General features: G+C 41.6%; 2 protein-coding genes across 2 annotated transcripts; both read left to right on the top strand.

Moving 5' to 3' along the window:
• Positions 1-4,437: 4,437 nt before the first annotated feature.
• On the top strand, positions 4,438-6,028 carry nkx2.7 (NK2 transcription factor related 7). The gene is made up of 2 exons (XM_037481725.2): positions 4,438-4,675; positions 5,477-6,028. Exons 1-2 carry the CDS (start codon positions 4,438-4,440, stop codon positions 6,004-6,006), a joined length of 768 nt encoding a protein of 255 aa, XP_037337622.2. The 3' UTR covers positions 6,007-6,028.
• Positions 6,029-10,189: 4,161 nt separating this feature from the next.
• nkx3-1 (NK3 homeobox 1) lies at positions 10,190-11,052 on the top strand. Its single transcript, XM_037481720.2, has 2 exons — positions 10,190-10,382; positions 10,652-11,052. Exons 1-2 carry the CDS (start codon positions 10,190-10,192, stop codon positions 11,050-11,052), a joined length of 594 nt encoding a protein of 197 aa, XP_037337617.2.
• Positions 11,053-14,932: the final 3,880 nt, after the last annotated feature.

The following is a 14,932-nucleotide window of genomic DNA, read 5'->3' as shown; positions in this document are numbered from 1 at the left end:
CACCGGTGCGGTTGAAATGCTCTTGAATTCTCTCATAGGTTGCACGCTCTGGCAGAACCTGGCTCTTCAACAGCTGAACGCTGAACATTGGAAATATTCACCCACGAGGACGAAGTCATGTGCCACACTGTTGTACAAGGGGTGGGGAAGCATAGAGTACACAGGACAGGCCAAAGAAGACCAAATCACATGTGGGATGTAGAGAAAGATTTTGAGTTCAGTTTTCATTTGGCTTGTTTCTTGTGCTAAAAAGACAATACATCTGCAATCTGGCACATAAAGTGTCAATTCAACAGCACTCTGAACATTACAACACTAAATTACTGACATATAATGCATATTTCCCCTATATCTCACTTATTGATCATTGTGTGGGGATCAATGCTCGAGGACCTTGGAACTAGCAGGGTGGCAGAGACATCTAGAGGCTGAAAGCGGGTTACACCACTTTCTGTCATCATACAGGACTCACAGCTTTGTAAATCCATAAAAACGACAAATCTATCAGCACTACTTACCAACCTGAACTGTAGTTGGTCATATCACATTAAAATCACCTATTTAAATTAGTCATTGTGATCTTTATACAATGACCACTTCTAGCTTCTATAGAGAATAGTGAGTCATACATCCAGAAAGTGTAACGAAACCAAAGACATTTATAGTAGGGAATGTAGATGTTAAACATGACGAAACACAAAGTTGGTGTCATCTTAACAGTTCCCATTACTCTTTACTGAACTGCAACTATGATAAAGGATGTGAGATTATATCCTAAACCCACATAAATAATTGTACAAGTATGGTCTGTTTCATCATAAGGACAGGAAGGCCAGTGATCTCAATACAACCATTTCAATCAAGCCCTTCCATCACAGCAATGGCCATGTTTTCATTATAAGGTCATTTTCTTGGTTTCCTCTTTTACAGTAAAGACCAGTTCAAATTAAACACCTGTTGTGGCAGAAAATCAGTACCCCACAAATACAATACAAGCATATAAAACTCACCTGGTTAGATTTCAGCCTCAGAGTCTCTGCAAATCAAAAAGGACACACAGTCATATCTAATAACCACGGTGAGTCAACCCTCGAACTGAAAAGTCTGCCTCTCGCCTGAATGGAAACGTCAACGTCACATGACATCAGCCATGATGAGTATCTTCATTTCAGTTTGGCCGTATGAAGGCAGGGATCAGTTTCACTGAGTTTAAGTCAACCCTGCCTCTTCTTTCAGGTGCTATCAGCCTCCTTTTTTGCTCTGTGATGAATTAGGGGTATTTTGTGGTGAACTGTACTTAGCTTGCTTCTTATGTTACATTGACAGGACGAATGGTGGAATCTGCAGGAAAGGCTTTGATTTAAACGAACGGGAGTCCCAGAGCCTCAGAGGGAGCCTTGCTTCGAGCCTTCAGAGAACACTGCTGTGGTGATTAAGTCATTTACGCATCAAATTAGACACCCTGCAATCCCCGAGGTGTCAAACAATCCAACGTTTTTTTCCCCCTCTGCTTTTGAAGTTCAGGTTTCTTGGTTCTTCAGTAAAAGGTGTGCTATTTTCATATCATTGTGGAAAACCCAGACATAAAGTTTTCAGGTCCTGTTTTAGCATTTATTTAAGACACTTTTCTAATGGAAAGAGAAGGTATGGGAAGCCAAAGCAGCATAAAAAGTGAATAAAGATATTAAAGACCACAACACACCAAATAAATAAATACATATTATGCATATTATATATTAATATACATATTATTTTGTATTAATATGAATGAGGGGCACTGGGTTAATGTTTGTAAATTATTTCCTAAAGAGAATGTTTTACAGTCAAAGGGCATTCACTTTTCTACCTATGTTTGAAATGAAAATGTACGAATTTTAAGAAATATTGGTTATAGACTATAATTATTCATATAGATCTATACCCAATTAAAATGTTTAATATATATATTATAATAAATGAACTTACATACCCTAAAATCATCAGCGTATTGGAATCTCTGTACAGATTACATGGATGGACTGAGGCTCTGAGCATTCAAAATAACACAAGAAACCAAATGTACAAAGAGTACAAAAGTATAAAGATGTTAATGTCTGCCTTACCAGAGTTACAATGATGACGATCCCCTCAAGATGAATCCATTGTTTGGGGTTTCTAGTGCCAGATCGATGTCCTAGTCCTCTCAAGTCATTTTGGAATCAAACGGTGATGGCAGCAACATGGCAACGCTTTGAATTTTTCATGTCGGTATCCCCGCGGTGTTGCCATTTTTGTCACATGACAAAAGAAATAAAATGATATTCTCATTCTCCATAGGATTCCCACATGTTCTCCACCTCCTCACCTCTCTTCTCCTCTCCTCCCCTGGGGAAATAGAGGTGATATCTGTAACGTCCTTAACCGATGAAATTAACATTTGTACCAGAAAAATTGAGAGAATTCCCCCTCCACTTCCTTATTTCCTCCTCTCTCTTCCTCTCCTGTCTTTGAAAAAAAAACAAATACAAAAACGTATCATCAAATTGAAAGTAAGTTTATTATTTATCCCTATCAGAGTACTGTCAGGATAGTTGAAATGAATAAATACTTTGATTTAAAAACCCCAAGGGGCCACAGACCACCTGTTTCAAATGGCAGCTTCTTCTGTCTCCACCTCAAGAACTTTCTGACTTAATGGCTCCCTCTTGTGGACCAACTGTCTCAGACATTCGTCACTTGTTTCCATTTTTTGTGACATAGAACTGATCAGGTGTTGGTGAGCTGACTGAACTCTTAGGTAAATTTGTTGGTGAAGGACTTGCTGATGTTTGAAATAAATAACAAAAATTCTCAAGACATTGAATTAATATACTCAGATACAAGATTACACAATTATACAAGATTGTAAGTCTCAATTCATTGATCAATTTCATCAACTGCAGAACATGTGGCATGCCTCAGGGTTCAATTCTTGGATCAATTGTTTATTATTTTTTAGCAATACAGAACAAATACTCATCCTTTTCTTTCCTGTTGGCTTGTAACTCCTTGTTTGTCTGACTTCAGACGGCAAAAACCAAGCAAATACAAACTTGCCACCGAGACCAAACACAGTTTTACCATTAAAGTCCATCTTTAACACTGTTTCTGTTTTTAAATCTTGACATACACACTTTTACAGACTTTTCCTCCAACATTACAACTCTTGTTTGTTTAAATAATACAGCTCATTTTTAATAGTTGCATTTGCTCTTATTTAAGATTTGTTTATTTTTACAGTGTTGATTCATTTGGCTGTTCTTCAGTTTGTATTTGTATATATGTAAATGTTTTAATGCTGAAGAAACTTGAAAAATGATGTACAAAAATGATTATTTATTTTATTTTATTTTACCTTTAAGGATTTGATCATTTCTAAAAAAAAAAAACGGCAAACAGGATTTGTGCTGCATGTCAGGCATTAAATTATTAAAGTATTTTAGATTAAATAAGCTTGTATTAAACAACTTGATCAGTAACAACGGCATCTGCTATTTGTCCTCAGATAACTCCTCGACATGTCATGCCTTACAAAGCTCCTGGTCAGGCCTGTAAGTGCCCTCCATATGTCCCCCGGTGGGACAGGCCGTGTCTGCCCTTGTTCCTGTTTGTGAGGACGCGCGTCTCGTCCTCAGTGAAGCATCGCAGGGTGGCGCCGCCGCCTCTCCACTTCCACAACATCAGGTATAGTGTTACTGTTTGTTGTGGCCTGAGAACACTAATAACGAGGCAGGAAAACAATGTTGATGGTAAAGCTGCCCGACATCACCTAAGATCACTCAACCCTGAGGACCTGTGTGCAGATTAAGTGACTTTACTTGGCTGACCAGGAGCGTGGATAGGGTGCATACTGAATAAATGACCCCCACACCCCCCCCCCCCCCCGTCCTCCTCCACGAGTTAATCAATGAGAGACAGTTTCACTTGGTCGTCTCTAATGATGAAAACGTCTTGCCATCCACAAATTAAAACAGGTTTATTAAAATCTCTGACTGCCAAAGTCTAAAAATCCTTCAATGAAACGGGAACTTTCTTTCAAATGCATTTATAAATTAACGTTTCATCACTCCCCAAGCTTATAACTTCAAATAATGGTTTAACCTGTAAAGTGCATAACTTCGATCGCGAGCCAATGTTGCAATGCAGAGGGAAAGGTGGATCAATGGTGTGAGGAGTTCCTGTAAGGTGAGAAGAGAAGGAGTGCGCGCGGGCTGGGTGTTGGCCAATGTTTTGGAGAGGGGTGACAGATGTATGCTCTACCTCGCTCTTTAGCCGGACCCTTGAATGATTAAAATCTCCCCGTGCCCCTCACTCATCAGTCAGTTGAGAGAAACGTCCGGCAGCAGCAGCAGCAGCAGCAGCAGCTCGAGCAGTTAAGAGGACCTCAAAGAGCTCCACGGCCCCGCTGAGAAGGTTGGGATGCATCCCTGCAGTGCAACCACCACGACGCCTTTTTCCGTGAAGGATATTTTGAAGCTGGAGCACCACCATGACTTTGGAAATCAATTCCTGACGACTGATCAGGTGGTTCCGATGAACTATGATCCCGTGCGCGGTGCCTCCAGGAGCCGGGACGTTTGGGAGTGCCCACCTGAGCCCTGCGTGTCTGGGACGCGGGAGAAGCTCTCAGCAGCAGAAGAGGAGATGAATGAGCAGGGTGAGATGACGCGTGATGGTCGAGCCGGGTCTGTGCTCGTGGTCGCTCAGGTTTAGGCCGAAGGACACAATGAGGCCTTGAGCGCGCGGTCCCGCGGTCACCTTTTCCCCTTTGATGAAGAAAAAACACGTTTGAAGATTCTATCTTCACTAAACAGAAATAGACGAGGATGTGCATTTATTTGTGATATTTTGACATTTATGCAAAATTGATCAGAATTAGGAGGTCTAGAGTCTAGACCGTTGTTATTGGTTGGTCACTGTGAACTTATTCTTACCATCTCTGTAGTAAAGAATTGATCCAGTTGAAATGGGAAGAGAGGTTCTCAATTAAATTGTCCATTTATTTATCTTTATGTACTTTAACTAAACGGTATAATGTTAACCAGGCGAAAGTAGGACAAATAACTACACTACGCACTTCTATTTGTTTTAATACAGTTCTACTTGTTTAACGTCAAAATAGCCAAACTTAACTTACTTCTTCAAATTGTATTCTATTTAACAAGTATAACGTCTTTCCTTTTACTGTTTTAGTCAAAATAGTTCAATATATATTATAGTCACTTGTGACGTGTTATTAAAATAACTAAATAAGTTTTGCAGAATGGATTTAAAGAAAATAGATCATCGACATATTCTATATTATTACGTTATTTTAGGCAAAAACGTGTTTTGTGTCGAGCCCTATAGCGTGCAATGTTTTAGAAGCCAAATCGTTTACAGATTTAACATTCAGTAACATTCACTTTCATAAAAATGGACTTCTCTTATATTCTCTCTGTTTTTTTTTAACGTGCAGAGATACGCGGTATTGACAGTTCACCCGACTGTGAGAAAACCACCAGAAGCAGAGCCAGGCCGCGCAGGAAGCCCCGAGTCCTCTTCTCCCATTCCCAGGTGTCCGAGCTGGAGAGGCGCTTCAGGCAGCAGCGCTACCTGTCCGCCCCGGAGAGAGAGCACCTGGCCCACATGCTGGAACTCTCCTCCACACAAGTCAAAATATGGTTCCAGAACAGGAGGTACAAATGCAAGCGCCAGCGGCAGGACAAGTCCCTGGAGCTGGCGGGGTATCCGCCCGCGGTGCGCAGGGTGCCGGTGCCGGTGCTGGTGCGGGACGGGAAGCTCTGCGGCGCGGGTTCCCATTCGGCAGCACCTTACAACGTGACACTGGGACACTATAACCCCGTGTTTGGATACGGAGCCGGCACCGTGTACGGTTATCACAGTGTGTCACCTGCAGCAGCACAGATGGAGTTAACGGGGAACAGCCAGGGGCCCTTCGGCCACGGACACTTGCAGGCTTCGTTACAGGGTCTGAGAGGCTGGTGATTAGAGCAGGAACAGGGCCGGTGCTGTTTTATCAAATATTTGTATTTTTATTTTATATTTTGTATGGACTGTATCTATTGGTAGTTTTCTCCCTATGAAGACAAATTAAAATACCCGCTGACTGGTTAACGCAGAGTGTCTTAACGAGTAACATCTTTTTATGTCTGTCTTCGATTACATTCATTCGTTTTTAGATATTATAAATAGCAATAATAATAATAATCGTAGTTAAGTTCGTGTTACGACAAATAATTCACAAAACAAATCTTTATATTACTCTTTTTCTTCCACAGGCTAAGATGAAATCATTTACATTCTGTGACAGTTATTATTATTATTTTAATATACGTTAATGTGTTAATATGTTTTTAGGTTTTTTTATTAATTTACATTTCTTTTGCTCATAAGTCAAGTTACACGCCGCGGTTTAACAAATACCGACGTGAAAATACGCTTTTAAAGTTCTAATTCTAAATTAAATTAAAGATTCTGTCTGATTTGCCAGTTCTAAAACGTGTTGGATCCCATCAAAAACCACGCTCATCAATACCAACGCTGATTGGCCGCTTATGGAGCTGTCGTCTGTGGAGTTTTATCAAAGAGAGCCATCAAAAAAGCTAATGGACAAAGTGACATTTGACCTGACAGGCTGCTCTGCTCTATCAAACTGAGCTCATTATTGTCCCATTCACAAATCCGCTGATAAGGCCGGAGAGCTTGTCCTGTCCCGGAGCTCTGCTTGGTAAACAAACCCGCAGACAGAGTGGCTCTTTAACTTTTTCAAACTTTCAATCAAACGGGAAACAGTTCCAGTCCGACCTGTCACTCACCGATGTGCCAGCTGATACTTGCATTGCAACAAGTAGTTCTGAGTATCAGCTGATTTGGCAAAACCTCTCTGATAATATGAATTACAAGATAATAGAAGCAACACAAGAAATCGACAATTTGATACAAGGTATTTTTACACCAAAAGCTTATAAAGCAAGGTTTATTATTTTTTCATGGATATTTAAAATATATAAATACACTTCACTTTTGCTTGGCTTATGTGATGCATGCTTCAACTTCAATGCTGTAAATATAACCCAGTAAATAGTGAATGGCTTAATTGAGTGTGCCTCAGTGTGTCACTTTGAATGGACTCTGAGCCAAAGGGCCTGAGATGAGCAGCACTCCTGGGAGGAGAGAGGAGCTGAAAGAGCATCTCTGCAGAGATAAGGAAGAAGCTGTAGACAGAGAGGAGACCAGAGACACTTTAAGAGATCAGATAATGTCTCTCTCTCTCTCTCTCTCTCTCTCTCTCTCTCACCCACGCACACCCACACACACACACCCACACACGGTGAGTGTGTGGGTGTGGGTGTGTGTTTGTGCTGTGTAGACAAGCAAGGCTTGGCAGCAGTTACGTGAATGCTGGGTTTTCTCTGCAAAATCCATTTTTAACATGTGATTAAGTTGAATCAATTTTTATTTACAGAAAAATAACAAATACCTTTAAATGTTTTAACAGGTTCTCCTATCAAGCTGCAACATCTATATTCTTTAGTGGAAAAATGTAGTTTGTTTTGTGTGCTCTAGAGGGTGGGGGGGTGGGGGGTGAGGGGTGGGGAGGGTATGAATGAAAGCACAATACCCAATAAACACTGCGATGATGAGGGTCAGTTTAAATACAGGGTGACGTGATACTGCCACCAGTGAAAGACATAGTACGGCTTAATCAAAAAGGCTTGAACTCATGCTGTGGGTACGTCAGCTTGAGGAAAGCAGATATGTCTCTGCTGTGCAATAGCCTCCAAATCCCAGTGTGATAATCTGGTGTTTATGATTGGTGCTGAGATGACTCACAGACTCAGGATCAGAGCTCCTCTGTCCAAACACCCATCCTGTAACCACTATAGGAGCTACACAAGATAACTTGACGGTATAAAAGGGGACTGTCTTCAAACTAATCCTTTCGAAAAATCGCTCATTGTGTGGTTGTCCCTGCAGTCTGAAGTGGCTGCTCTGAGGACTTGATGTTTGGCTTTAAAGCGCCCTCTACTGGTGGTCTCCTACACCACTCAGACAGCAGGTCAAACGAGTTTATCCAAACATGACAGCACACAAATAGGCTAGGCATATATATATATATATATATATATATATATATATATTAGATTATTTAGATTATTTAGATTATTTAGATTAATCTATAGTGCCAGTTTGGACACACCTTGAGAAGGTACTGTATAGGTAAAAGTTTTTATCAGATTGAAAACGTTTTCAAAAATACAATACAAAGACAGAGTGAACTTGTGCAAAATCACAGGTGTGTGTGTGTGTGTGTGTGTGTGTGTGTAAAATGCAACTCCGTGACAAAACAAAATGTAACAGCTCCAACCAAGTCTCACTACTCGTCATCTCAGACAAAGAAGCAGCAGGGACACAACAGAAGATTGATGGTACAACAACTTCCGGTAGCTCAAAGAAAACATCGTCACCACATAGTTTGTACTGTGGAAGACAAATGCCTCCCCGGGCTCAAAGGTCAGAGGTTACTGTGACTACTGTGTCACATATGATGCACAACTATGCAGCCAAATATCTGTGGAATGAATGCTCACAAGACAATAAAAAGGAAGGAAATGTCTGTTTTCAACTGAGAGCAGCCGTTTGGATCGTCTCACTGTCCCAGAATAAGGACACAGGACGACAGTCCCTCTGGCTTTGTGTACACTCTTGACATTGAGCTGACTGCACATGCTTTGAAATTCTTTCAAATGAGTACGTTTCTGATGACAACGTAACGTGCTATCAACGTAAATCTGAAAATTCTGTTTACTCACAATTTGGAAGCCCGTTTCCTTTATTTTTTATTTTTACATTTACATACATTCTATAGAAGCACAGACAAAAAATTGCGGAAGAAGAACTGTGCCTACAGGCAGAGGGATGAAAGGTTTGGAGCTTAAAGCTCAGCGTAGATTTGCAGACAGACGTTCAGACACAAAGAATTCAAGGTGAAACGTATCATGCTCATGATCTTAATGCTGTGTTGACAAGACAGCAACGCTCAAGATGAACCTCGGGAGATTTAAAACTGCACAACACAGTACAGGTCGCACTTTACTTTACATTATTCAACGTGGCTTCATATTTCTATTGCGCATAAAGAAGTTTGCACAACACTTAACAATAATGGAAATATGAGAGAATTGTTTAATAGTTTCACTTTCATTGGTTTAAAGTAGTGCCAATGAAAGCAGTCGTCAAGGTGGCATTGTGACCGCTTGGTGTGTGGTTGGTGCCCGGGGAAGCGGGAGAAGTCAGCGGGGGGCCAGGGGCCACGGAGAGGATCATGTTTATCAAACCTACACTCGTGCATTTCCAAATTAAGCATGAACTCCCAGAGGAGCACAGACACGGCCGGTAAACGTCTCCTGCTCTCAGGAGAAAGTCAGGCTGAACCACGGAGAACAACAAATAAACAGCCAGAAGGCAACGGCCGAGTCTGTTTGAGGAGCCGGCCGAAATGTGTCGAAGTCATTAGTGCTCCAGTGGGTACGACCACCCACTCTGACCAGCTCTGCCTCCCTGCATCTGCAGAAGACCGAACCACAATGCACTCATTTTGAGAGAGATTTTTTCATTTGATCTGACTAATAATACTTTTGCCTTGATAAGCAAACTTTGTCAAAAGTGCAATTTGTCTCTATTAACATACTGTTTACCAGATGTATTGGATACAAGTTTATTTGCTTATTTGTTAGTGTTTTAATCTTCATTCAGCCTAGATAATGTTTCAGTACAGAAGATATCATATAAAATCACCATAATCCATAATTATGGTAATCAGATGTAACAAAACGTGTGTGTCGTACAGATCAAAGTACATGTAAAGTGCATTTTCTCTCCATGAGCATTCGAATCGGTGAAACACTTCTATGTAAGACATCATTCATGTTTCCTTTTTTAAATGCCTCATCGAGTTGAGTGTAACAGGCAGCAATTGAAAGTTACTCAAATAGTTGTCTGCAGCAGTTGTCCCGCCTCCTTCGCCTGCCGGTGCAGCCGGAGTCAACCCGCCCCTGTTCTTGTATAAAGTCAGAGCGTGTGGGCGCGTGAGGAAACAAACTGCTTCAACCACGGCCCCCGCAGTAGCCCTCTGCCGCTGAGAGGCCCCTGATTTGCGGATTACTGGATGGAAATGTCCGACACAGTCAAACCTCTGACCTCCTTCCTCATAGAGGACATCCTCTCCGTTAAGGACGGCACAATATTCAATGGCAAGCGCTGCTCACAGAGGATGGAAACATGTCCACAGTGGAAAGAAGGATCTGAAAACTTGTCAGAGCCCCTCTGCCCTCAGGGGACAGCATTTGAAGTGCAGACAGGTGAGATCCTGCAGGCTTTCAATAACAGGAATGTTATGAATAGACCACCCAATGGACTGTGTGGATTTTCAAAATAATGTCGTTACGAGATTACGTAAATCTGTGTGAGATAAACAGTAGATATATCTCAAAAAGGTTTAAAGGGAATGAATAGTTTGTTCCGAGGGTGAATGTTTTCCTTTATAATCATGGACTATGTAGACTACACCAAGCTGCCTGTTCCTGAGTATTTTTCACCCTTGATGACTTGATTTATTTGTGCTCTATAGGGTCCCTCGACGCATCCTGTCCCGGCACCTCGGAGTCCAGAAGCTCTTCATCCCCGGGGAAACAGAAGCGCTCCAGAGCTGCGTTCACACACCTCCAAGTGCTCGAACTGGAGAAGAAATTTAACCATCAGAAATACTTGTCCGCCCCCGAGAGGGCTCACCTGGCCAGCAACTTGAGACTAACCGAGACCCAGGTGAAAATCTGGTTTCAGAACCGCAGGTACAAGACCAAACGCAAGCAGCAAACCTCAGAGTTCTGTAAGGACGTGTTCAAAGCCGAGGGACTGGCTCTCAGAGACGAGCTCGTCCAGTCCTCTCTGATCACTTCCTTCTGCGAAGCCTACCGATGCAGGCCCTACATGTGGGACCACTGGGGGGCCTGGGGGTCCACGTTATGGTGAAAGGCAAATAATGTATGAAACTGTGATTTATAGTCATAAACCTGCTATCACTATCCCCAATATAAGCTTCCCATTCATGATTATTTACATTTTTTTTACACATTCCGTAATTTTGTATGCCTTAAGAAAAATGACAAAATGACAGGTGTCTTTTGCTTTATTTTTGGTCTTGTGGATAATATGAGTTTCCTGAATCAACTATTTGATCACTGATGTTGGTTGCAGCATGGTTGATGTATTCATTATCAGATTATTGTACTCAGCTTTCTTCGGAGCTAAACAGTACAGTCATTTAAGAAAAACTAGTCGTACGTGTAGCTAATTTGATCGTACAAACACTGGTGTATCAAATGTTTTATTTTTGTGAGGGACTCATATGGTAGAGGTTTGAACCATGTATGTGGAGCAAAATTGTGATAACACAGTACATCTATGTAAGAGATGATGGTGGTATTGTAAATGAAGTAAACTGATGGAACAATGGAACTTAGAAACAACAATTTCTGGACTGAAACCATTGATTTAAAGCTATTGTGTGAAATCTGACAATGTAAAATCCTCAGTGACCAGTGTTGGTTATTCATGAGGCTTTACTCGAGCCAAACGTTTAAATGTACAAGTTGTTCTGGTGGCATTCAAAAGATTAATAATAATGACAATAATGTTGTCAGAGTTGTAGTGAATGGCCTCATCCAAAAGTATATTATCTATCAGACAATAGTATTGCTGCTTGTAGTTTTAAATGCATTGCGACGTTTAAAGTAGGCTTTCTACTTTCAGTACTATCAACCTGCAGGGATGTGCCAGATCAAGATGACACCGTGCAGAGCAGCCTCTGCGCTGTCTCCTACTTTTCTGTTTGTGTTTATGGATCTCGTTTCCAGCTCCTCATTACTGATATAGTTCCTAAATGTTTATACTTACATCTGTTAGTTTTCTTTTGTTGTCCTTGTTTTTTTTTTTGTATTTTCTTGTAATGTACGTTGAAACCAAGCAACCAAGAGTCAAATGTCCAATAAAGTTGATTCTGAATGACACCCATTATGTATGTGATCCGTCCTGGACGAGGGGATACTCAGGCAAAATGCACTCATTATATGGTCTCCTGTTGCAAATTCATGTGTCACAATATGCTGCCCATTAAACAGCGTACCATCCCTGCCCATTACAGCTCGATTCAAAGGCCTCTACATGTCCTGCCTTATAATTTCCTTTTGATGCTTTGACATTTCACCCCTTCACAGTATCTCCAATATCTATGGAGAGAATTGCTGAACTACTAATAGTAAAGTGTGCCTTTTTGAAATAACATGGGGATGTTAAATATTTCCACAAGAGATTTAAATAATCTCTCAAAGAAGGCTTCTACTGTACGCCCATGTATGGGTCGTCTGGAACTACCGTTATAAAAGATGAAGCAAACAAGGTTTAAGAAGTGAACATAGCTTCATGCGGGTCAGCATGCTAGGCTGCTTAAGTACAGTGCTGACAAGATGGTATGCAGGGTTTAGGGCTTTAATATATTTAAGGGGATTACGTTTGTGGTCACACAACCAAAGTGTGAGCGAAGGACCGATTGGATTGATAGAGGATCGAGACTTTGGGAGATCTCAAAGTAGAACCCTGTCTGCCTTTGTGAGGTTTCTACCCTCATGGGGATTATTCTCATACCCATGGCAACACGCCTCATGACCTTGTGGATCTCATCCCTTTCTGTTGAAGTGTTTACTCCTTTATGCCTCTGAAATCTTTCTGAGGAAATTATTTTTTCCACTAAAGCTTTCAATATGATCGCAAATTGTTCCATACTATTCAAATATGCGATTGCAGCTTATGTTGCAAAAGCTCATCTTAATGATTTCCTTTAGTGCGTTCTTATCATTCCAGGTCCTTGGAGTAAACAGGTAATTAGACATGAAGAGGGAAGATAGCATCTGTTTTGACGGCATTGGAAAATCTGACAGTATCTCTCAACGTCTCTCAGTGTCTCAGGCCGTTCACGAACCCACTCATCAGATAATGGAGGTTGTTGAAGGGTGAAGCTGAATGTTAGGACAAATGCTGTTTCTCGCACTTGCCATTGCAAAACCGGCACTTCCACAGGCTCAAAGGGACACGGTACGTTGATTCACAAACGCAGAAGGCTTTAAAACAACATCCTCTTGGCGGTTTCCCTCTCTGGTTCAGGGAGTGTCTCTAAATGTCTCTGCATCACCTGGATTAACTGGATTAGGCAAGTAAATGATGAAAAGCAGTGAGGAATGGATGGCATTACTGCCAGGTCTTCCATAATCGGATCCTAGGTTTCGACGGTACGTCTCAATTCCCGAGAGTTGATCTTTTTTTGTTGCTTAGGGATCTGATTGAGAGGTGCAGTGTGGTCGTGGAACCCGCGTTGTGCTCTTCAAGGTGGCCAATGATGCTTTGAAAAACAAGCAGATCTTCACGAGAGATGCAGAGAAGAACCAAGCCCCGAACACAAAGACAGCCTTTGTCATTGCTTCAATATGCCGTGACTGTCTGACAAAATGGTTGGAGTTGATAAGGAGATTTAAAGCAGCCCTGATCTTTTCACATGGGAACACTCGTAAACTTCCTCGGATATTGTAACTAAATCCCTCATGTTACCGTACCAGTAGAGCAGCTGCCTTTCTTCTCCCACAAGCAGATACACTGCTGCCCATCTGATGGTTTGGTAACATTGATTTAGTGGCTGTGAACTCTGTGTGTGTGTGTGTGTGTGTGTGTGTGTGTGTGTGTGTGTGTGTGTGTGTGTGTGTGTGTGTGTGTGTGTGTGTGTGTTTCTCTGTTTGTGAGAGAGAGAGAAACAAAAGAAAAGAACGGCGGACAGAGAGAGAAGAGGAATTCCCCAGGGTCCCTGTCTGAAGGGATAAAGATCCGAAGTAGTGGGACAGTTTACTTCAGATGAAAATGAGCATTACGACAAGGAGAGAAGAGATTTTATTGTGCACTTCAGATAAACAACCTACCCACGGACAAGGGAGAAAACTAAACACATCAGGGACAACAACCTCACAGCAAGTGTACGTGTGCTGAGGCATGCTGGTTTGGAATAAAGCTCTGCACTGTCTCCATCTCAATAAAGAATCAGATCTGCCACATGTTTATGTCCTCGCATGTGGGGCGCACATGGGAAATAGCACATTCACCTTTATGCACACAGCACAATAAATGAAACTCAGGGGAACAGGTTTAGAATTACTAATGCGCACAGTTTGAAATGTATGCATCTAATCCTGCATTGTTCTCATGGGTAAATGATGACTACCAGTAACTGGACTGATTATGACATCATCATCATCATTAGCAGCAGCAGCAGCATGTGTTTCCAAACATCACAAGTCAACATCATCTCAACCATTGAGGATTTGTCGCCTGGTCCTGCAGTAAGAATCAGTAAATGATATAACAGCGCCCTCTACTGGAGATGCAGGATTCCTGCAGGACACTTACTTTTAGCGTCGGTTCACATAATTATAAAACACTCGCATTTTCTAACTTACTTTTTTATTAAACCGTTTTGTGTGACAGTGCGTTTATATGTTACTGTTGCTGGTACTGGTTCCGACCTGTTTTATGCCCCATTTGGGATCTGCTAGTCTCCAAGTTGATGGTTTTAGTTTTGAGGCATCGTTCTTTGTGATGTTTATACCCTCCCAAGCACAACTGAGGTGAGCGGATTGTAGCTTTTGGTGCTCATAGCACTGATAAGGACAGGGGAAGAATTCAGCTACAACTTCTTCTTTTCGACAGGGTTTAAAGGTCATGTGTGCGATGAGTCTGAATAATCAATCAACCCTAAATCATCCACGTTGGCCAGTTTCCCCTCTAGAGAAATCAGGTTGATATATATTACTAA

Source organism: Pungitius pungitius, chromosome 5 (assembly GCF_949316345.1).
Source record: "Pungitius pungitius chromosome 5, fPunPun2.1, whole genome shotgun sequence".
NCBI lineage: Eukaryota > Metazoa > Chordata > Actinopteri > Perciformes > Gasterosteidae > Pungitius > Pungitius pungitius.
Note: the sequence above shows the minus strand (reverse complement) of the source record. Positions and strands in the feature narration are given on the sequence as shown.

What these genes read in the sequence shown, in the direction of transcription:
- nkx2.7 (XM_037481725.2), top strand. Translation starts at nt 4,438, where the DNA reads ATGCATCCCTGCAGTGCAACCACCACGACGCCTTTTTCCGTGAAGGAT. An exon ending in AGAGGAGATGAATGAGCAGG is followed by an intron (nt 4,676 to 5,476) that starts GTGAGATGACGC and finishes TTTAACGTGCAG; the next exon opens with AGATACGCGGTATTGACAGT.
- nkx3-1 (XM_037481720.2), top strand. Translation starts at nt 10,190, where the DNA reads ATGGAAATGTCCGACACAGTCAAACCTCTGACCTCCTTCCTCATAGAG. An exon ending in AGCATTTGAAGTGCAGACAG is followed by an intron (nt 10,383 to 10,651) that starts GTGAGATCCTGC and finishes TGTGCTCTATAG; the next exon opens with GGTCCCTCGACGCATCCTGT.